At 36.6% G+C, this 21960-nt stretch overlaps 1 protein-coding gene across 6 annotated transcripts in view; it reads left to right on the top strand.

Annotated features, from left to right (window-relative positions):
* The window catches only part of LOC121296120 (ankyrin repeat domain-containing protein 27-like), a 67576-nt gene that overhangs the window by 24896 nt on the left and 20720 nt on the right, over positions 1-21960 (top strand). For all 6 annotated transcript variants that reach the window (XM_041221341.1, XM_041221343.1, XM_041221346.1 and 3 more), the window contains 16 exons: positions 954-1064; positions 1940-2096; positions 3192-3346; positions 5169-5228; positions 5827-5880; positions 5974-6039; positions 6430-6506; positions 7253-7374; positions 8545-8623; positions 8933-9065; positions 15893-15985; positions 16954-17078; positions 19373-19455; positions 19555-19670; positions 20515-20607; positions 20779-20976. In XM_041221341.1, the coding sequence (XP_041077275.1) occupies positions 954-1064; positions 1940-2096; positions 3192-3346; positions 5169-5228; positions 5827-5880; positions 5974-6039; positions 6430-6506; positions 7253-7374; positions 8545-8623; positions 8933-9065; positions 15893-15985; positions 16954-17078; positions 19373-19455; positions 19555-19670; positions 20515-20607; positions 20779-20976 (1722 nt within the window). The remainder of the gene's footprint in view (positions 1-953; positions 1065-1939; positions 2097-3191; positions 3347-5168; positions 5229-5826; positions 5881-5973; positions 6040-6429; positions 6507-7252; positions 7375-8544; positions 8624-8932; positions 9066-15892; positions 15986-16953; positions 17079-19372; positions 19456-19554; positions 19671-20514; positions 20608-20778; positions 20977-21960) is intronic.

Below are 21960 nucleotides of genomic sequence, written 5' to 3'. Positions count from 1 at the left end.
AAAGTTCTCTACTTTTGAGTTTTTCCAAACTTATGCAAGGATATCTGTTTGGTATCATTGACCTAGAGTACATGAACAATGCCTATCATCAAATCCATTGTGACTTGAAAAAGATATAGAAATTGCATCAATAACAGGCTCCCCTCACAGTTGCGGTAAGCAATTGTTGTGTTGTTAACCATGTTAATAATGTAATGTTCGCTTGCCCTAAACATTTGCATTGGGCTTGTGGTTCATGAAGTCTCTGAAAACCCTTTCTTTTTGTTTTATTATTTTCTTATAATAAACTCCAAGCCATATATTATTTAGCATCCCACTGAGGGCAGCTTATAAGTATATGTAATTCTCATTCCACTGGTACTTCAACTGATAATATTTCTTAAACCATTTCACATGGGCAATTTCATGTATTTTATTTTTAGTGTTACTTAAACTTCTCCGGGGGGGAGACGATGACGACAGTGCTCTGACCTTTAACCTGTGGTGGCTTTTTGATTTCTGGTAGATAAAAACTACACTGTTGTATTCTGTGATTTTGTATTCTGTGATTTATGCTTCATAACCGTTTCACCATAAGCTACTGTCTTACCAGTTTGTACAAAGCTGTTTTGTGGGATTCTGTCGGTTAAATTCATCCGATATTACACAGACACATATCAGTAATATAGAATGTTTTCACCATCGCAGTTCCTGGGGATGTTTTTGTTCATAGTTATTTATAATGGTGTTTTCTTTTCAGACACTCACAATTTATTATGCCCGTAGATCTATTGCATGTCTTCAAGTAAAGCTTTGTCATAACAGTCTGCAATTATAGGCAATTATAAACTCATAAGCATAAGTGTTTGTGTTTATGAGCATAATGAGAAATTCATGAGCTGATTGAGTGGTAATGTCTGAAGAAATTACAAAGTGTCTAGTCCTTGTTTCTGTTTCTGTGTTTTCAATGGTAGGTCCTAGTACCTTGCAGAGGCAGCCTGACCAGTGACAGCTATCCAGCAGCCCAGTTTGAAGCCTATGTACTGAAGCCTGTGGATGGAGGTTATCAGACTTTAAATGGAAAGGTATTGTGAATGGCTTTCAATAAAGAGCCTTTACAAAGGACTGCTAAATGTATCAGTCAATGCCATGAATAGCACCATAAGCACTGCATTAAACAAGAGGCTTAGGGTGTAGTTTTCTTTGCTTACTTATAGTTTAGGATTTGCAATTTTCAAATGCTTAATCTGGATTATTTTCATGTGTCCCGCTTGTCTTGCTCTTTCATTCACTATATAGATCTCAGGTGTGCAGTTTTGTAAGAAATGTGTTATAGCAAACATGTATTTTCATTTTCAAAAATGTTATTTGGTACTGTACCAAGTTAAAGAAATCTCTATTTTTCAAGCCTTATTTTCAGGTATGTATGCACTTCCTTAGTTACATGGAGGGTGAAATTGTCCTCGCTTCTTTGTTGTGTTATTTCCTTACACTAACCCCAAGCCACTGCCCCTATTGACTGACATGCTTCGCAGCCACTAATATGTTTCGACCCCAAAAGCATTACGAGGTGAAATGACCTAGGAAGTTAAACATAAACACATTTCTTGAAAATATGGCAAAAAAAAACTGATAACTTTCTATAACCTATATGGTAAATCCTGTTTTACAAATAAATGCATGTCTACTGTAACATATGTTTCATTCCAAACTATGCATTTGAGACATATCGCGAGTATAGACAGGTAAGGGTTATGTTATCATTTTTGTTAGCTACAACCATTAATTGACTCCCCCTGCCCCCAAAAATACTTCTCTGCACTTCATTTGCTACATGCATTATATAGTGAGCAGTGTAGGTGGATATAACATCATTACACATTTACCACCAAGAGGAAAGACATGTTTGTTAAGGTTGGCTTAGTGCTTATATTTCATGTTGTCACCTCTTGTGTTTCAGGAAGTCTGTATTCAAGACAACTTGATAAAACTGGGAGCAGGCTTTACCACTCCATGTACAGTTCCAATTCTTTTTGAAGAAACCTTTTACAATGAAAAGGAACAGAGCTATATTGTGCTCTGTGTAGCTCGGCCGATTGAAACAGAGTTCTGTGCAGGTATGAAAAGACTTTTTGAGTTTTACATTTTCTGTCTTTCAGAAAATGGGCAGTATAAACAAGATGGAAATTTTCAGGACTGTTTTGCTGTTTGTAATTTTCTGTGGTCCCTGCATTCCTATTAACTTGGCAAATTATGTTAAATGTGTGTGGATGTATTAAAGACAACTTGTTTATAACAGCTTGTTTACAGCTCTGCTTTTTTCCATCTAGCTGAAGGAGGACTTCCTTTTATAATATATTTTTGTATCAATTGTTCACGTGTTTGTGTAACTGCGTTACCTTTTTCTTATATATGTATTCCTATACTGTAAACCTTTATAGGTGTTTACTGTCAAATGTGTTCAGTACAATAGAATAGCATACATTTGTGTGTTCCTTGATCTACAGCAAAGCTCACTAGTGACGTTCTCTGCAGCCTGGAGAGCTTTCTTGTCAATTTAGCTCAAAAGAAGAGGCAGCTTCTTTCCTTTAACTGGCTTTAGGGAAGGGTAATCTGTTAGAGAAATATAGTAAAGAAACTGTTATTTATATGTAAGGGAGGCATAGTATCAAAAAGCTCATGAAACACCAGAACAAACTTTCTGGAAGCTTTCATAAAGCAATGTGTTGTGATCATTTCCCATAGAAGAAGTTGATTAAAAATGTAATAGGAAAACTTGCTTAACAGTAATCTGGTGTTATGGAGGCTTAAAATTCTATATTTTGTCCGTCTGTCGGTCCGTAGGAGCTTGAAAGACGTCATCTTACAAGATTAGTAAATCGTCACTGTGCTCACTTTTATACACTGAGTTATACTTAGGAACCAACTTGGTTATTGCTTTTAAATATGTAAAACAGAAGGAGGTCCTAGCAGTCAAATGTTGGCCTATTCTCTCATTAAACTTCTCTTATCATTTAAACAGAAGTACTTTAGGTAATTCTCAAGGTATAGATGTTATGAAAGCATCTGCTGAGTACAAAGTACAGGTTAGAAACCAGGTTAGAAACATTGACTATTTCAGCAGTGTGTGTTTGTCATTTGATAAAGAAAAAAACAATCATAGAAAGTATATAGGGTGTTAAAATTGCTTGTCTGTCTTTTTTTTCCCCCAGTTGAACCAGCCCCACAGTTAGTATCTTATTGCTTAAAGAATGTGGAAGATGTCAAGGAGGTCTTGGGTAGGCACACAGAAAAACTGGACAAGTTCATTACAGCCTTCTGTGGAACATTCAAAGAGCATGAAAGAAAAGGCTTACGACATCACATAGTAAGTTACATAGCTATGGTTGGTTTTATTGTAACAAGTTCAAGGATTGTAGCTTCAGACCACTTCGTGTTCAGGGCTTATAAAGGCCCTGAGATGCAGTTTGTACAGGATGATGCAGCTTTTCTGTAAATGGGACTACCTCTCACATGACTGATTCATTTGTTGTAGAAATGAAGTCCTTGATGTGATTACCCTTTATTTATCTGTCTTTATTTCCTGTGTTTTGAGAGACATTATTTGACTTATTATTAAATTGCATTCTGGATATTTATAATGTTTTTCAAATAAATTAAAAACAAGTAACAATCACAAATTAAGGGGGAAAAAAATCATTGAGAAATCTTCTTTGCTCACAATGTATTCTGCACTTTATGAAAAGCTGAATTGTTAGCTCGCTTAGTGTTAAAACACTACCTCATTAAGTGCTGGGTGAGTCATACAAGTGTGGTTCAAATCCTGTTTGCTCCAAGTTTCCAGTCTTGGCTGTGGCCCCAGTGGGAGAGTTTCCTTGGCATTCTTACGGAATCAAATTGGCCAGGAAGAGTTCAACTCATCAGGCTTCTGGATCCCCTAATGGTCAGGTGTGAAACGAGGCCAGGGAGACAGAAGCCAGAATGGCTGTCCCTTCCAGTGTTCAGTAGCTTGGAAACATTAGTTCTTCAGCTCAGCGGGTGAAAAGAGGCGATTGTCTTTGACAGCAAGATTGAGGTTTGCCTGTTGACCTTCAGCCCTCCTGATCGATTAAAAAAAAAAAAAAAAAAAAAAAAAACATTACAAATTGGGTTTTAAAATGGGGGTAAAAAAAAATTCTCAAATAAAAATAGACACATCTGTTTCAAATTGTCTCAATATATCTGGAGGGATACCTGACTATCCATCAGTGATGGATGCTGTATCTGAGCAAAGTATATTTGCCTGAATCATTGTGAAACCATTCTACTTTATCTTTTTGATACAAAAGCACCTGACAACCAGCTGTCCACAATCAGCCCATTATAGCTTGGCATTACAAGTGAAGCTGACTTGCAGCAGGAAGATGCAGGTTTTATATATGGATGGCCAAACGCATGTCAGGGATACCATGTACTTTCAAAACATAGTCTGTGATGGATGGCAGGTTTACACAAAATGTGGGCTGCATATTATAGTTTATTTCTTTCTTTATTTTATACACTGTACCCTGCTCAATTTCTGATCTGCTAAACTACACCAAAATATGTTTTGCCTGGTGATGCCAAAGAGTCTTTTGCAAGCCTGTTCTGTAAATGATTTATGGAAAATGATTCATTTTAAACTCAAATTATAGCGATTGCATTAAGCTAATTGCTGAACTTCCTAATGTACGACAGATTTTGTACTCCAAAATCTCAGATAGCGTTTCAAAGGGCATAGAAATTAACATGGATAATTGCTTCTAACGTATGCCTGGCACAGGTCCCAGAAAAGGGGCATGCTGCCATGTGAAAATGACTTTGTTCCCATTGATATGGTAAAGCTCTATACTTTCATAATATATAGATGTACCTGTTTAATATCCTTGTAAAATGTAAATGGGTCGTTTTAAAGAGTAAAGCTAAATGTGAACAGTTATAATTACAGAAAGTATGATTTATTTATTTATTTTTTGCTAGTTACTACCATTTTCATTCAGCAATTCTGAAAAACGTTTTCATATATTTGAAGAGTGGACGATTATCTATTCAGATATACAAAGATATTTCTTGAGAGGGGTTTATACTCCATGCTTTTGCTTTAATAAAGAAGTTTGTTTGAGTTTGTGATTGTGATTTGATAATTGGATAGCTATTTGTTTTCTTCCTAGGACCTCGTGAATGCACTTTACACAAAATGTCTTCAGTGTTTGCTGAGAGACTCACGGCTAGTAAGTATGAAATCTGATGGAATAACATATTTAGTGACAAGTTTATTAAAGATTTCAAAATTACATGGTGTTTATTTTTTTTCACCATCTATTTTGGCTTTATTGCAATTTCTCAATAATAATAATAATAATAATAATAATAATAACAATAATAATGTTTTTAAGGTGCTTTGACTTTAAGTTCAATATCTACTCTTTAGTTCCAGTTGTCTGCCATAGACATGGCTAATATAGGCTAGATCAGCAATCTTTTGTACAGCAGTGTATTGCCAGCAAAATGGCTGATCACTAAACTAAAGAGCAGCTCTGAATTCAGGACTAAGCACTTAAGAGAAGCTCTGAACTCAGGACTAAGCACTTAAGAGCAGCTCTGAACTCAGGACTAAGCACTTAAGAGCAGCTCTGAACTCAGGACTAAGCACTTAAGCCGTCTAAAATCAAACAAAGCATACTAATTGCAATACGAGCCACTCTGAATGATTGGAGACCTCACAGAAGGGTAAGAGGACAGGGTGAAAGAATAAGAAAGAAGTTCAGCACTACTTATCAAGTTCCTACAGTGTGTTTGTAATCTGTATAATATGTATACCTTTTTCAGAAAGTCCTTGCTAAACAGGAGCTTCAAATGAACTTGATTAAGCAGTCTGTTGAAGTAAGTGTTGACCAAAGACAATCGGCTATGATATATTACTGTGTCCCCAGACAGAATTCACAGTGTCACAACTTGTACTTTCTTTTATTATAGATTTACATACACCATGGCATCTATGATTTAATATTTAAGTATATTGGAAGTATTGAAGCCAGCCAGGTAGGTAGTCCTATATCCTGTAAGTTAGTATATTTTAATGTTTCTTAAGTGGTTTCCATTTCTACAATTAAAATCATAGAACACAGTTGTGTACTGAACGTGAACCCAATATCTCAAAATGCTTCATCTGAATCATTCCGAACAAAAAACCACACATCCATGTATTAGGTCATAGGTCATAGTGTTTCATAACCTTGAAAAAATACTCTTCAGCTCAAACAATGTATTGGTATTTTTAGTAGTTTATTTTTAGTATCACTGTATATGATTGAGTGTTGAAAGTTACGTTTGAATATGTGACAGCACTTATTCTTGTATGAAAGATAGGTTCTCTTGTATTGCATACCTTTCTTTTTGATATTCAATTGTAGTCTGTTTGTGTATTTTCAGGATGCTGCATTTAACAAAACTACAAGAAGTCTACAAGACCTCCAACAAAAAGAATTGGGTGTCAAGTCAGAATTCAGGTAGGGTGTGTTAATGTAAACTTTTACTGTATTTCAAACCACTTAGACCCATATGGACATAAACAGGACAAATAGGCTATCCATCACCTCACTGGTTTCATTTGTTGTGACACTGGTATCCCTAACAAGTATTCTGTAATATACACAAGCTTCATCTCCCAGTTTCAAATCTGTTTCAGTCACAATGGGCATGATGGTAGTGCTGATAGACTTAGGTAGATGTAGGCTAGTGGTTCGAAGGTGCTTCCATTGCTAATTTTACCACACCCACTGTCCCTGAAGGATTTGAGGCAGTAATCTCCGAGGAATCATATATCCCTTCAGACCAATGTAAACACCTTGTCTTGTCATGGACTGTGAATGTGCTTGCAAAAATCTTTTATATTTCACTTTTGATTAGATGTTTTAGTAAAAACATCTGATACCGCTCATATCATGAACATACAAGTTTATTGGTCTGTAAAGAGTAGTGGGTATTAGCTGGAAAGTGCAGCACAAATCGGGACATTATTCTTGGGGTGCCCTTATAAATGTTTTCCACAATAATTCTGCAGTTTTCCCATAGTTACACTATGCATTTACCATTGTATTTATTATGCTTTACCATGCCTCTCTGGGCTTTACAATGCTTTCATATGTTTTACCATGCTGTGTTACACTTTGCTGTGCTTTAATTATAATAAACATTTTTGTAGGTCTGGTTATCTTCATGTTCTTTAGCAACACTCTCTCCCTTATGCTTCTAGCATCAATATACCTCGTGCCAAACATGAGCTGAGTCAGCTGAACCGTTGCACCTCCCCGCAGCACAAGCTCACCTGCCTTCGGAAGGTAGTGAACACCATCATGCAGGTGCCAAGCCAAAGAGGTCAGGCTACTTTACCGGGGGGAGGTGGGGGCAGGGTGCAGGGGTGAATGGTTGGTGACCTAGTGGGGGTGATTTAAAACTCAGGGTAGGGAAGACTGCAGAGGATCTGTATATATGTGCTGTATCTGATATTTAGACCAGTTTGTTCATTTCATTGACTGACTCCAGAATCCGGCTTAAAGAATTGATTTCTTATTTGTCAATTATCACTGGTCAAAATTTTGTAGTTAAAAGATCTCCTTGAAAATGTTTCTGAAGTTTAATTCAGGATATGCAAAAATTCAAATGCTGTACAACACTTACAAAGACAAATAAACAGTTGCTTCTTGATATGAATGCTGTAGGTCACTTGATCCGATTTTAATGTCAGATCTGCTATGTTGGTGACCACGGCGACTGTTAAAGTAGAACGCAAGGTCAGTTATCTACAAGTGATGACCACCGCGGATGATGTAGATTTTATTATACACAGAACATATATACTTGTGCATGAAGAACATTTCTGAAATGTGTTTTTTAAGGTATAGCGTACTCAGGATTGCTTAGGCTGCTTGATATTTATGTTGCTGTTTTATAAGTGACTTTCAAGACTCCATGAGAATTAAGAGGGCATCATTCTGTGCATTATCTAACCTTAGTGGTCACTCTGCTATGTAAATACAATAAATATATTGTTGCGAGACCCTTTTTAATGTTTGTGTGCCAATTGAACACAGCTACTGTATGTCATGCGTGAAACAGTAATGGTGCAGAGCAGCGAATCAGTGGAGCGTAATGAATAACAAGTTGTTTTTTTTTCTTTTTTTTTTGCTTAATGCCTTTTTCCTCTGGAAGCCTGTGTTCAAACTTGTCTCTGGTAACGAGTAAAATAAATGAGTTTGGCGTTCTCTGATTAACCTCCAATGTTTGGTTAGTTCACAAAACCACAATATAATTCAACAAAGTCTCTGCTTGAGAGGCCCAGGATTGAGGTTTGCTCACTTACTTGCAGAGCTGTAGTGCAAAGGTCTGTATCGCATGTTCTTTCAATCTGTTTTAATGTTGTTAATATGTGATACGGACTTGCACTTAAGCCTGGTTCTACTAGATCCCACCTGCTTAGAATACTGGATGACAGTAGGCGAATGCAATGCTTTTTAAGCTCTTATTAACATTAGTGTTCTTTTTCAGTTAACATTGAAGGCATGTGTGCCGATGATCTTCTGTCTGTCCTCCTGTATCTGCTAGTGAAGACAGAAATACCCAACTGGTAGGTACACTGTACCCTGCGTTGGGCTGTTTATAGTGCAGCTTCTCGGGATGAGTGTCAGAAATACTTACCTGAAAGATTTTAGTGGAGTGTCAGAAATACTTACCTGAAAGATTTTCATGGACATGAAATAAATAATGCATTTTGTTGGCCCTATATGGAAAAACGCACACCTATGGTAAAGGTGAATTCGATTTTTATAATGGTATTTTATTTTTTTAAGCATTTAGTAAGAAACATTCTAAAAAGGTCCTCGTAAACATTTGTATATGTTAAAATCTAAAAGCTCGACTTGTGTTTGCGTTTTAGGATGGCCAATCTTAGTTACATCAAGAACTTTCGATTTTGCAACTCCGCGAAAGATGATCTTGGGTACTGTCTCACCTCATTTGAGGCTGCAGTGGAGTTCATCCGCCAAGGCAACCTCTCCGCTGGACACATGGTAAGACCGCCCTGAACCTCGGGATTACAGAAAGAATATTGGAAAGCTGTTTGAGTCTGCAGTGATTCAATATCAGATAAGGTGCTTGTCCAGTATTTCGTGTGGAGGTATCTGTCTGTCTGCCTGTCTGTCTGTCTGTCTGTCTGTCTCTCTCTTTCTCTGTCTGTCTGTCAAACTTCAGTATTTCATGGTTCACAATGTGGATTGCTATGCACTGATTGTGTCTGTCTGTGAGTCCTGGTTACATATGCATAGGATGGATGTCATTTTTTTTTTTTTTTTTTTCTTGCAGTGATTCATCATTATAATGCGGACCTTTACACTGCTGTATGGTCAGGGCTTCCATTTGCTCTCTAATGCCGTTACACTAGCACTTGCCTTCTTGTTATAAGACAGAACATAAGTTGCACTTACCTGGTTCTTGACAGCGTTATAAAGGGGCAGCACTGTAATAAATGGAGCTGTTCACATGATTTACAACCACATCTGGCCCGCAAGGGACAACCAAAAATATAAAAATGGACTGAAATAAATATGGAAAATAAAAAATTAAAAGAAATAAAATAAATGGTAACATCGTAAATCAATTTGGGATTAAGTTATGTGTCTTATTTTTGTATTTGGCAAAGCAAAGTGCGCATCACACCACTGCTTTCCAGTCACTAGCCACTCAGCATGACCCACGCTGGCCAGTTCCATTGAATTTGCGTACTCTGTGGGGGGTTTTTGGTTTTTTTTCGTGTTGCTATTAAGTTTGTGTCTGTCTTATTTCGAAAGTGATTTAAACATGGCTTTCTCTACTCCAGCAAGTAAGAGGAGAAAACTTGATGGTGAAAATCATAGATTCAACAATGAGTTGAGCAAGAAATACTTATTTATTGTACCGACTGTACCGAACGCAAAGACAGTGTGTTTATTGTGCAATGAATGTGTGTCATTAGTCAAGGAATACAATGTGATCAAGCAAAGAAGTGCAATTTTTCACATTGCAACTCACTGTTAATTGTTATAGTATAACAATACTATTGATGTCAGACACAAGCAAGGGAGCTGTTGCTGAGTGAATCTCGGTTCGAATAACGGAGAGACACGACTCAACCGCTGTGAGTAGATGATGAAAAGGAAGCTTGTATCCTTCTTTTGTTCTTTATACAGTACTTTACTTACTTTCGTTCATTTGTTCTGAAATGTACAAAACTAGTTGTTTTTCATATTGTTTACTCGTACTGACATGAGGTATTCAAGTGGCAATTTTAATGAATAGACAGAACACTTTATTTTTCATTATACATTAATTGAATATATATATATATAGAGAGAGAGAGAGAGAGAGAGATTATAATGTACATACATTTAATGTAGATTTATTTTCCTTGAAGTATACCATACAAAGGCGATTAACAGTTTGGTCAGAAACATCAAATGTCCTTAGCTGGGAAATAAACCAAGACTTAGAAACATGATTACATCCCTTTTGATGGGACTAATTTGTTTGTTTTTAACTTACTCAAGTTTTCATTTTTGTGTCTGAGATAAAGACACAATAGAAACAAAGACACAAGTTTATTTGTTTAAGTGGCACACTCGCATATTGGGGTAGATGTGCTAAAGTGGTGTGTCTGTCTCAAAGTCGAAAGTCTAGTGTTAAATGTATTCAACAAACGCAGCGCTGTTAGCTTCGTTTTAACGAATGCTTTGCAGCTGCAGTTCTTATTTGCGCTTTAGCCTTAAATGAATATGTAGTTCTGGGCGTTCCTGCAGAAATTCGCAAAAAAAGGGTGGAGACAGTGCAAATGAGGGATCATAAAATATTGTAATGAGAAGTACTAAAGCTGCAGGCAGTTGTGACACTTACAATTGCATCAATGTGTTAAGTACTTTTGAAAGCAAGTTTTAAGCAGTCGCAATTGTTGCTGGCGTTTCCCAGTCCGCTTTTTTCTTGTGTGTTGCCAGTTGTGCGCGATGCATTTTTTAGACAAACGGTAGCTCATTTTCACTCAAGTCAGGGTGTAAGAAGCCTTGAAAACAAGTCTCTATGACATTTCTGGTTTTCCCAGCGTGTTGGGAGCAATAGACTGCACACATGTGCCACTGACCCCTCCAGCTCATTCTGAGCATCTGTATAGGACCATGATCTATTGTCTGTTAATTGTCTAGGCTACTAGACAAAGTTAAAAATAATAATAATTAAAATAAAATTAAAATAAAGTTTCAATTTAAAATAATCTTATTCGCATTGTACACCAATGTGTACAGTGCAGCAGCATGATTTATTTTGTGTTACGAGTAGGCTAAAGTACAAAAGAGTGTGCTAGGTATTCATTTGATTTTACTACTGTACTGTATACTGTATAGGCCTACTGTACAGATTTATATTTTTACATAATGTAATCTGTAGCATAGCCAAATGCATTAGTGTTATTTCAGCACAATGATTTATATTTAAAATATGTAGAACTGTAAATGTATGTGTGTGCGATTTTTATTGTATTGTTTTTAAACCCAACACCACCTTAAGACGGACAAACATGTCCGGTTTAGCGAGGGGCTGCTGTATGATTATGAAAAGCTTTTTGGGATGAAGGTTGGGGCCCCATTATAGAATCTAATGGGATTAAACTGCCTTTCGTTTTTTAGATATATAACAGTGTTAAAATAGGTCAAATGAAGATGGAACAGAATGCATTGTACAGATGACGTTTGCATTTAATGTTATTTTGATTCTTGCACCCTTGCGTGTGTAGACGTTATCCTTCGGGCAGCCTCTGCTGCAGCAAACCACAGCTCAGCTGCTGCTATTTTATTTGGAAAAAATGTTGCACAACTGTCGCTGGAGATCTCGCCAAGATGATAATAATAATATAATATTTAAATTAGTATATTGCGGCTCTCTTCATTAATATATTTTTTCTTAAATGTGTACTTTTGTGAATTGTCGTTACTAAACTGCAAATTGTGGTATGTTTGTGCTGCGACTGGCCCATCTTGGTACATCTATCCCATTGTGTAATGAGTTTTTTGTATACATTTTACATTTATTTTTGTCAGTTACATCATTACTTTACTTAAAACCACATTGTCACACAGTTCTCTCTTTCAGACTGTATGTTATAGTTAGTGTTCTGAATTTTCGGTTTTTATCTTTTAAAAAAAAAAAAAGAAAAAAAAATCTAGGAATTTTGGAGTTTATTTTACATATATTAAAATAGGGATAAAATCGGTAATAAATAGTTTTTAATTGAAACATCGGAAAAAATCTCAGTTTACACACTACATGTGGAATATGATGCGTAGCAGTTCTGTCTTCTGATTTTAAGTTTAATGTCCCTGGCATGTATGTTGAAGCAGAATCTGTGCAAGTCGAAGCCACATCCCAAGTTAGCTGGTACTTTGCAAACGTTTGGCCAGTCGCTGCTAAAGAAGGTATGAACATTACTTCAGCACTAAATAAGCCAGGTTTATTCGCCTTGAAATGATAACAAGAAAAATTGACAAAACGGACAGTACTGTCACACAGTCACCGATACATACCTCTGCAATAAACAGTGGCTGTCCAGCAAAGCACAGCTCTTTGACAAACTAACTGTCATTCTGAGCTCTCTTTTTTATTAAACAGTGTTTAAAAACCGCATAAATGGATTGCTTGTCTCTCAGTTCACTTTCTTGTTCTAGTTTTAATGTGTTTCTTATTTTTCAGTATGTCATACCTCAATGCAGCAGAATTTGCAGCGCTATGCATCCTCTACCTCATCTGACCCACTTCTGCCATTTTTGTTTTTTGTTTTTCGAAACGTTCATTTTTGTTTGAATATTCATAAACTGATTTGCGTTTTCTCTCCATTCCTCATCCACTTAACATGACATTTTCGTGTAAGTATTTCAGTTTAGTTTTTGATCAAGCTAGTAGTTACTAAGCCCAGCGATTGCCACAAAAATCTGACTTTGTTTGGACAACATAATCAGGTGATCGTGTGTTTGTGAAGTGGCAGTGCCACATTTGAATGTTATTTGATTCTCCTGATGTCTAAATGTTTGCTGTATCCTAGGATACAGTGTAGGGCTGCTTATTACAATGTCAGAATCAAAGTAAAACAGCATTTGAATCAATTGTCTCCATTTCGTAGAAAATAGTACCAAGATAATATTGAATAATAGACAAAAATCTGGTATAAATCAGTAAAAACTAAAATCCACAGTTAAACAAAAATCCTGTGATTTTTTTGGTAAAATTCAAAATTCAGAATAAACTGTAAACGTGAAACACTGTGTGTGTGTGTATATATATATATATATATATATATATATATATATATATATATATATATATATATATATAATATATACACACATATATATATATATATTTACATATAACAGTTGTTACTATTAATATGTCACATTTTAAAATGTTTGTAGTGATGCTCCATTAAATGTTCACATTGTTCTGTTGTTAAAGTGCTATTCATATGGTAACATCTGTAAGTCTTACTAACATTGTTATATAAATCTATTATATTATATTACAAATGTGCAGAATAAAATATTTCTGGCCCACTGTGGCAAAGTGCCCACCCCTGTGTGTATTTTGTGTTGTGTTTTAATGTTTGTGTACAGTCACTGGTACTCGGGATATAAACGGGTCTGTGTAACACGAAAGTTTAAAATGTATATTTGTATTTAGGCACGAGGATTGCACAGCACTTCACGTGCAAGTAAAAAGTAATAATATGTGAGCATGGGGAATTGCACTTTATTAATTCACGTGCAGTTGTACCACAACTCCAGTTGAATGATTGATTAGCAGTCGAGTCTCGGTAAAGCTGCATAAAAGCTGCATGTTTTCACCCACTCTGGGTTGTGTGTTCGGTGAGTGGAGAACAGGATTGATAATAATGTAAAGTTAAAATAGCTGCTCACCGTGTTTTGTGTAGTGTTAGTCCGTTTTTGTTTGTCTCTTTTGTTTTGGCGAATGTGCCGTGTCCTGTGTTTTTATGTTTGTTACAACCATTTATTTTCTGGCTGTCTGTTGATTTATTAAATGCTGAGCGAAACCATTCGTTCAGCTCCACCAAACTCCACCTTTCTCTGTCGTTTATTTCCTGTTTCTGGTCTGACGTCACCCACTGCAACCATCTTTGTGACACCCACCTACTCCTAACTTTTTTCCAATCTTGCCCCCATAAAAAACAAATTGAGGAGCTCTGATTTACAGTCATGTTGATGCCACTCCCATAGTGGTTTACAGTGGGAAAGCCCAGCTAGTATTCAGTATCTCATTTCCTCACTATGTCATTTGGAGGACTAAAGATTAAGAAGGTCAGGTAGCTTTTCCACAGTCACACAGTGTCAGTGACGGAGCTGAAATTTGATTCTATGATCTCCTCAGCACTCTAACCACGAGGCCAAACTGCGTGTTGTTGCCATTCAATGTTTTATGAAACCTCCGGCTATGAATTATTAAAACTGATCTAATGTGCACTGTATTCCCTGCCTGCTAACTGGGCTGCATCGGTTCCTTTCGCCCTGCATCTAAACTCCCAGACAGTCAAAGGCAAGCGTTTGCACTGGCTTTTTATTATTGGGCATATTGCCACCCTTGTATATCATCTTCTCCATCAAACTTAGTGACGACTGAACATCTATAAAAGAAAAGAGGGGTTCATGAATAAAACAACAGCACAAGTGCATGGAATAAATGTGGCACTTTCCCCGGGAGTGAAGCAGTGCTCCAGAGAAAAAAATAGACATGCAGTTATTTTTCCCATTTTTAAAGTTTATTCCCATGTAAATAAGACTGCTTTCCTGCCCAAAGGCTGTCTTAATCCTGATCACATTGTGATACACCTCTGACATCCTTGCAGCTCATTTCAGAGTAGTGTAATACCCTGACCATGCAAGGCAACCATCTGTTCACCACATGAATAATTTACTGCCCGTTTTCACATCAGCATCACATCACATCTAAAACGGAAAATGACAGGGAAAGGCATTACATAATTGAAGCCATCAGTGTATGTACCGCATACTTGACAAGTTCCTGAAAAAATGCGAGTTCAGATTCTTGGCTTTAACTGCAATAAATACATTTTAATTCACAAAACATTTGTACATTAAGTTATTAAAGGTGTTTTGATAAATGGATGAACACATTGTTTTTTAGCGACTTGTAAAAGTAAAGTTTGGTATTTTGTTTACTGTTATTAAGAAGTCAGTTTTTTTGTTTGTTTGTTTTTTGTTTTTATATACCTGCTTACTATTAAATGTAATTAATATGAATCTGTGTTATGATCACCTGTTTTTCACCCAAGATACTCAAATAAAAATATCAACTTATCCAGAGCAACTTGGTAGGGATATGAGATATCAGAGTTAACTTGAAATGACTTTGTATACCATTTTCTGTTTGTCTATAGAGCTGTCTCTAAGTGCAGCTGGTAAACCAGTGTGAAACCATTATCCCGTCCCCCGCAACGCTGCTGTATTTCAGCTGTGTGCACTGGTACATTGTGTTAGGGTTAACTGTCAACTCCTTTTAAAGTACATATTGCTTACGTCAAGGTAAATGTGATATTTTATACAAATACCAAGTTGTTCTTTGAAAGGAAAGTGGAGGGCTAGTGGTGTGTAGGGGACTAATTACCCCCTAGCCTTATAGCCTTTCAGATGGGTTCAAATCTGGGTCAAGTGAAATTGATTTTTTTTTTTAAAAATTGGCATAATTGTCAGTCTCTGGTTAAAAAAAAAAAATTCAAACACAGGAGATGGCTGTTTGAATGTTGTAACAATCTAACGCTTCACTGTTTCACGTCTTTTCATTTCTCTGGCAGGTGTCTGGAAATGTAAATGACAGCATGTTCTTCAGACAGAAAATGAATCTGCTGTCTCAGAATGCTGCTACCGCGATTGACTGTCTGTTTGAGGTATGCAGCTCTGCATATATGAATCTGTCTTTTTTAATGCTTTTTAAATTCCATGAAACTGCTAGAGTAAATGTAATATTCTTTATCTGTACAGTAGTATTACAGAGCTATTCTTGTCAGCGCCCTGGGCTAGGAACTGGATTCAGTGCGTTGGTGTTTTACTGAAGTTGTTTTTCATCTAAGTTGGTGAGGGGCTGTGACAAAAGCAAGCGCTTAACATCTCCCTCTACCAGCTCTCTGTGAAGACCGTTTTATTACGTTTTTTTCAGCATAATGGAGGAATTCCACTATCTCTACTGTGTCAGTAAGACATGTTTTGGCCCATTCCTGGCTTGAGTAACATGTATTTCAATTGACAGCCTACAATTCTCTCGTTCACTGAAGAACAATGCTGCTTATTAATCAATGTTTTCTATTTGAAATGTAGCCTTGTTTCTATGTGACACAACTGTATAAGCAGAGACTGGTCCTCCATAAATTTCTTTTGTCATCTTATTCATTTTTCAACCCAGTTGTGGGCTAAAAAAATGGCTGCGTTGACATCCTTTCTTTGTAGTAGATTGCACCATTTCCTTATAAGTATGCATGCAGCTTACTGAACACATGTGACCTCAAAAGAAAACATCAAGAAATATCACACAAGCACTACACTTGTTTTAACCTCCCCACAAGTTATAACTGAGGGAAAGAAAAATTACACGCTTTGTGAAGACAGTCCCAATGTTATCCTTTTATAAAGAACAGTCTATAGTACTGTATCTGTGTTACAAAGATAATGCAACTTTTTTGATGTTGCCTAAATCCCCCTATTATTAATTCCTGAAGTCCTTCAACTGCTTTTACTGGTAGTCACAGAGAGAGGTGTCTTGTGATAGAATACAAAGAAACCATCATTCAAGTATCATTAAAAAAATCTCCCCAAAGGCATTTGAAACCCAACAAATTGAAGTTTTTTCTGTTTCGTGCAGCACATCGCCAGCGGTAATGTGGGCGAAGTGGAAAAACTGTTGAGTGAGGGAGAAAACGAAGAGGAAAGTATTCCAATGTGCCATCCCCTGTGCTCCTGCGACACCTGCGAGAAGCAATTATCTGTGTAAGCCGTCTCTAGACTTTCATCTCGTCTGAGACTGAGAAAGTTTGGGCCTGCTCAGGACCGGAATGAGGGACTTCCGAGGAAAAACAGATGCTCTAGTGCCATGGTTTCTTAAATCTACTCCTCCAAGACTGACACAACCAGCCCCCCCTCACTTTGAGAACCACAGCTTATCCCTAACCCCAAACACAGTTTTTAAAGCTTTTCATTCCATTGTGTTAGTTAATCCATTTCAATAGAAAAAAAAAAGCCTGTTTTAAAGTTACACATAAAGGACATACACAACCTAACTTAGTTAAACTTTCATACTACAGTACTGTGTTTATTTCAAGTTTTACACTTTAACAGGTTTTTTTTTTCCTCCTTTTAAAAAATGTAATTGAAAAAAAAAAATTTAAAATCCGCTCCATTGATAAAGACTTCAGTTGTCTCAAATTTGTGTCTCACTTTCTTTTGAGTACTGTCTAAGTATTTAAAGCTGTGGATACATTCCCCTAACCAGAGTCAAGCCCTCTATAGGCCACGTGTGTTAATACGAATCTGTTGGTCCTACCTGCTTATTGAACAGGATTAAAATATTGCTACTTCACAGGCAGCTGATAATAATAACTGTGCACAATGTTCATTTGTAGGAAAATGTAGGTGGGATTTTAAGAGCTTTTGTGCTAATGAAGAGATTACGGAAGTTTAGTGTTATGAAAAGGAACTGTGCCTGGTATTAATCGTCCTTAGTGAGGCTGTTTTAATCTGACACCTACACTACTTAGCTTTGAACTGAAGCACTGAACTGGAGCTGGGAGTAAACCAACAGGGAAATGAAGTCGTTTTTACAGGGCAGGTCTTCCACAGTTAGAGGCTGGATATTGGCAATACCAAGAAGTGGACTTGCAGTTGTATTTTCATTGAGTTGTTCAGGGTGCTTTTTCACATTAGTTTGCGCTAGTATGCAAATTGGTTCTGTCACTCATTCAGATGTCTGATGTAAATGATGTGTCTCAAGTAGATGTTTGCTTCGGAATGTGACCTTCAGGGATACAAATACCTTTGTGTCTTTTCCGTAAAATAATAATTATGTTCACATTTCTTTCTACTTGTTTATTTGTGTGTCTGCTGTAGTAAAACCCTTTTTCTCGAGGTATAGTGCCCAGATTTTTATAAGAACCTGCTGATAGTAAATTGTTGTATTTCCAATCCTTTTTTTGTTTTTTCACCCCAGTATGAATAAGCATGGCTTTGTATCTAAATCCAACAATATTTAAGAAATGTTGAGACTATATTGAAACTGAACTTGTGATGTGCCCTATTAAACAATATGGGTTTTTAACAAGCAGTAGAGAAGGCTTCATTTTTATTGTCAGTTCTATTTTTTTTTTTTTTAATTTATTTAATGGTCTATTTCTATATATTTTGTTATGTAAAAACCTTTTAAAAAGTACATGTAATTAAGGTACAATAGACATTGTAAACCTCATTCATTTTACAGTTTTGTACAGAACATCACACTAATATGAACCTGTTAAATAAAGTCTTACCCATGTATGGTACACTGTGGAGATACTTGATCAAACAGCATTGGTCTTGTAAAAGAAAGTTCCATTGTATTAACCCTTTAGCAATGATTTTGTCCAATTGAGTTGCAGAAATGCAATTCACAGTGCCCCATGTAAATCTAAAATGTGTGCACTAAATTGAACGTGTCTGTTTGATGCATCATCCTAAAGTTTATCCTTCTCTTAACACTTTATCAGAAAAGTGATGCTGTTTACTCTACATGCCCCAAAGGTATTTTTAGCTGTAGTGACGCAAGCTGCTTCTTCCTTTGAAACCTGCATGCTATTGCTTCACACTGTGCACTAAAGAGGGCTTCTGCCGATATTACTTTCAGCAGTGGGAGGTTATACAAGTTCAGAATACTAAAACACCTGTGATTTTGATTGCAGCAGTGTGTAATCAAGAAAAGATAATCCTGGCACATAAAGCTACATATTTTGGAATAATAATGTTATATACTTGTAATCTTTTGAGATTTTCTTTTGGTTATTACTTTATTTTAATGTTATTCAGCTTTACATGTTTTAAAACAATTCAGTAGAACAATGTGGTCCAGCAGGAGTAATATTGTTCTTTTTACAGAGGTAATAAAATATTTACCGTACAGATGTAAAAACTATTTTTAAAACCAAACTGGACAGAATTTAAGATTAAAGTTGGCATTGTGTGCAGTACCTCTTTTTCATTGTTACTTTGATAATGTTGTTTGCTGTTTTGAATGGCTTGTTTTTTCCTCTTTGTAGCAGACTGAATGACCCGTCCATTGTCTCTCCGTTCTCTAGAGATGATCGAGGGTACACGCCACTCCATATTGCTGCTATCTATGGTGGGAGCCTTTTTAAATGGATTCTACTTAAAGATCTTTAAAATACAATGTTTTCCTTTACTGAGCATGTGTTTTCTTTCTCTCTCTCTCTCTCTGAAGGTCAATCATCATTAATAGATCTGCTTGTTGCAAAGGGAGCTGTTGTGAATGCAACAGACTATCATGCTTTAACTCCTCTGCACCTGTCCTGCCAAAAAGGGTACCAAAGCGGGACAGTAAGTGACCAGACCCTGAAGTTTAATTGTTTTCCTTCAAAGAGTTTACAATGAGGAAAGCATAGCATAGTGGAAATATCGTAAGGTATGGGGACATGTAGTACAAACACAGTAAAGGATACTTAATTCCTAGTACCGTAAAAAACCTGTGTATAAGTCGCACCTGTGTACAAGTCGCCCTCCACCCTTTTGGATACAACAATTTCAGGAAAAGGCCTATAGGTCACACTGGTGTATAAGTCACTTCCCCCTTTTTAGTACCCCCTAAAAATACCTACAAAATAGACATGCAAAGGTTTTTACAGTATATACAGTATACAGTGCTATATAATGCTGTAGTCTGGAGCCATAGTTACGAGTGCCAGTTCTGTTCCACCTTAGAATTAAAATGCTAGTGGAATTCTATTACGAGGCAAATGGAAGCCATGATTACGCTGTCTTACAACTGATTCTAGGTTATAAAGTGCTGTCTTATAAAAGAGGAGCACTGTGGATAATGCATGGGAAAAGTACACATTTTCCATGACAACCATTTGTATGGGCTCCATCCTACCAAAACAGAGACGCTTTGTTTTATATGCTGTTAAAGCAAGTGCTGTCAGAGTAGAGTTTACGGGGAGCTTGGGTTGATTTCGACATTGTCCAGATCTGCATGGCATCTGCAGTGTACAATCTGAATCAACCTGCCTTGTGTTTTAGAAATCAATTGATGGAAGAGACGAGGTGCAGTGTCTTGAGATATTGGATGACGAAACTGTCTGCTCAGTGCGCTCTGTTCTGAGATGTGGTTTTGGTTTTGGTTTTATTTAGTTCACATTGTTGTTTTGTACTTTCACTTCCCCAGTTGCTGCTGTTACACTACAAAGCCAGCACCAATGTACAGGATAACAATGGCAACACTCCGCTCCATTTGGCCTGCATGTACGGGCATGAAGATGTAAGTTGATCACGCCAAGAGGAGAAATTAAATTGCATGACCTATGTTTCCTTTGCTTTTACAGGAGACTGATTTATAAATATCCATGTTCATAACACATGAATGTGCATAGCAGTCAGATGTATTTGCTCTGTTTGCTGCAGTCATTTCAGTGTTTCTGTTGTTCTGCAGTGCGTGAAGGCGCTGGTGTACTATGACGTACACTCCTGCAGACTGGACATTCAGAATGATAAAGGAGACACTCCCCTCCACATTGCAGCTCGCTGGGGCTATGAAGGAGTCATTGAGGTGCTGCTGGAGAATGGAGCCAGTACTGATATTCCCAACAAGGCAAAAGAGACTCCGTTTCAGTGTGCGCTCAACTCCAAGGTACTACTGTCTGCAAATACAGTGCTGCTTTAGAATGTGCTTCTTTTGCAGGGTTTCTACTGTAAATAGCTATTTTTAAATAATATTTCAAACTCTACATAACAAAATACATTGTTTGAAAAATATAGAGTCTTTGGGTTACAACAGTAGGGACTGTAAGGCCACCTTATTAAGGTAATGTGACTAACAACATAAAACACTTAGTTATTGTCCATGATGAATTCAGATTGTTCTCAATTAGATTCAGTCACTGTTCTTGTCCAGTAAACATTAACCGTTTTAATGCCACATTGGTTTAACGTTTAATATTGTGTTTTTTAGATCTTGTGTGGTTTTGATCAATTGAATAGACCTCAGTGTCTTTACAGTGTGTACACAGTGTTTTCTGTAATTCTTTTACCACTGGCCACGTCAGTTTCACAAATCAGTTTTACTTCATGTTTACAAACTATTCTATCAGAGACACCATTCCCCACTCCAGTCTCGTCGCACTTCAACCAACACCACCACGACTTCAACCTGCGTTTATGCATATCATTTTTATATGCAACCATAACACTCCATAAAAAAAAAGACCATAAAGCAACAACCAATAACTGATCGCCCATTCGGAATTAACAAAATAATACCACTACACCAGACAATATTTCCCACTTTAAGACCTCACAATCTAAAATCTCATCTTTTTATCTATACAGTAGGTTCCTTTAAGCACTGTATTTCTAAATCCAGAACAATTGAATGTTTAATAGTTATAGTGAGATGCCATTTCTCTTCAGTTATTGCTCTTGTCCTCTGATGGTTAAACCACCTGCCTTGCCCAAATAAATGAAGTGTGCGTGTGTTATTATTTTATATATATATATATATATATATATATATATATATATATATATATATATATATATATATATACAACAGTTAATGTCTTAACTTAGCATTACTGGAATTGACCAACAGTGGATTTGGACTGAGTGCTAGTGA

The sequence above is a fragment of the Polyodon spathula genome, chromosome 21 (assembly GCF_017654505.1).
Source record: "Polyodon spathula isolate WHYD16114869_AA chromosome 21, ASM1765450v1, whole genome shotgun sequence".
NCBI lineage: Eukaryota > Metazoa > Chordata > Actinopteri > Acipenseriformes > Polyodontidae > Polyodon > Polyodon spathula.
The sequence above is the reverse complement of the archived record's forward strand: the minus strand, read 5'-3'. Positions and strand labels throughout refer to the sequence as shown.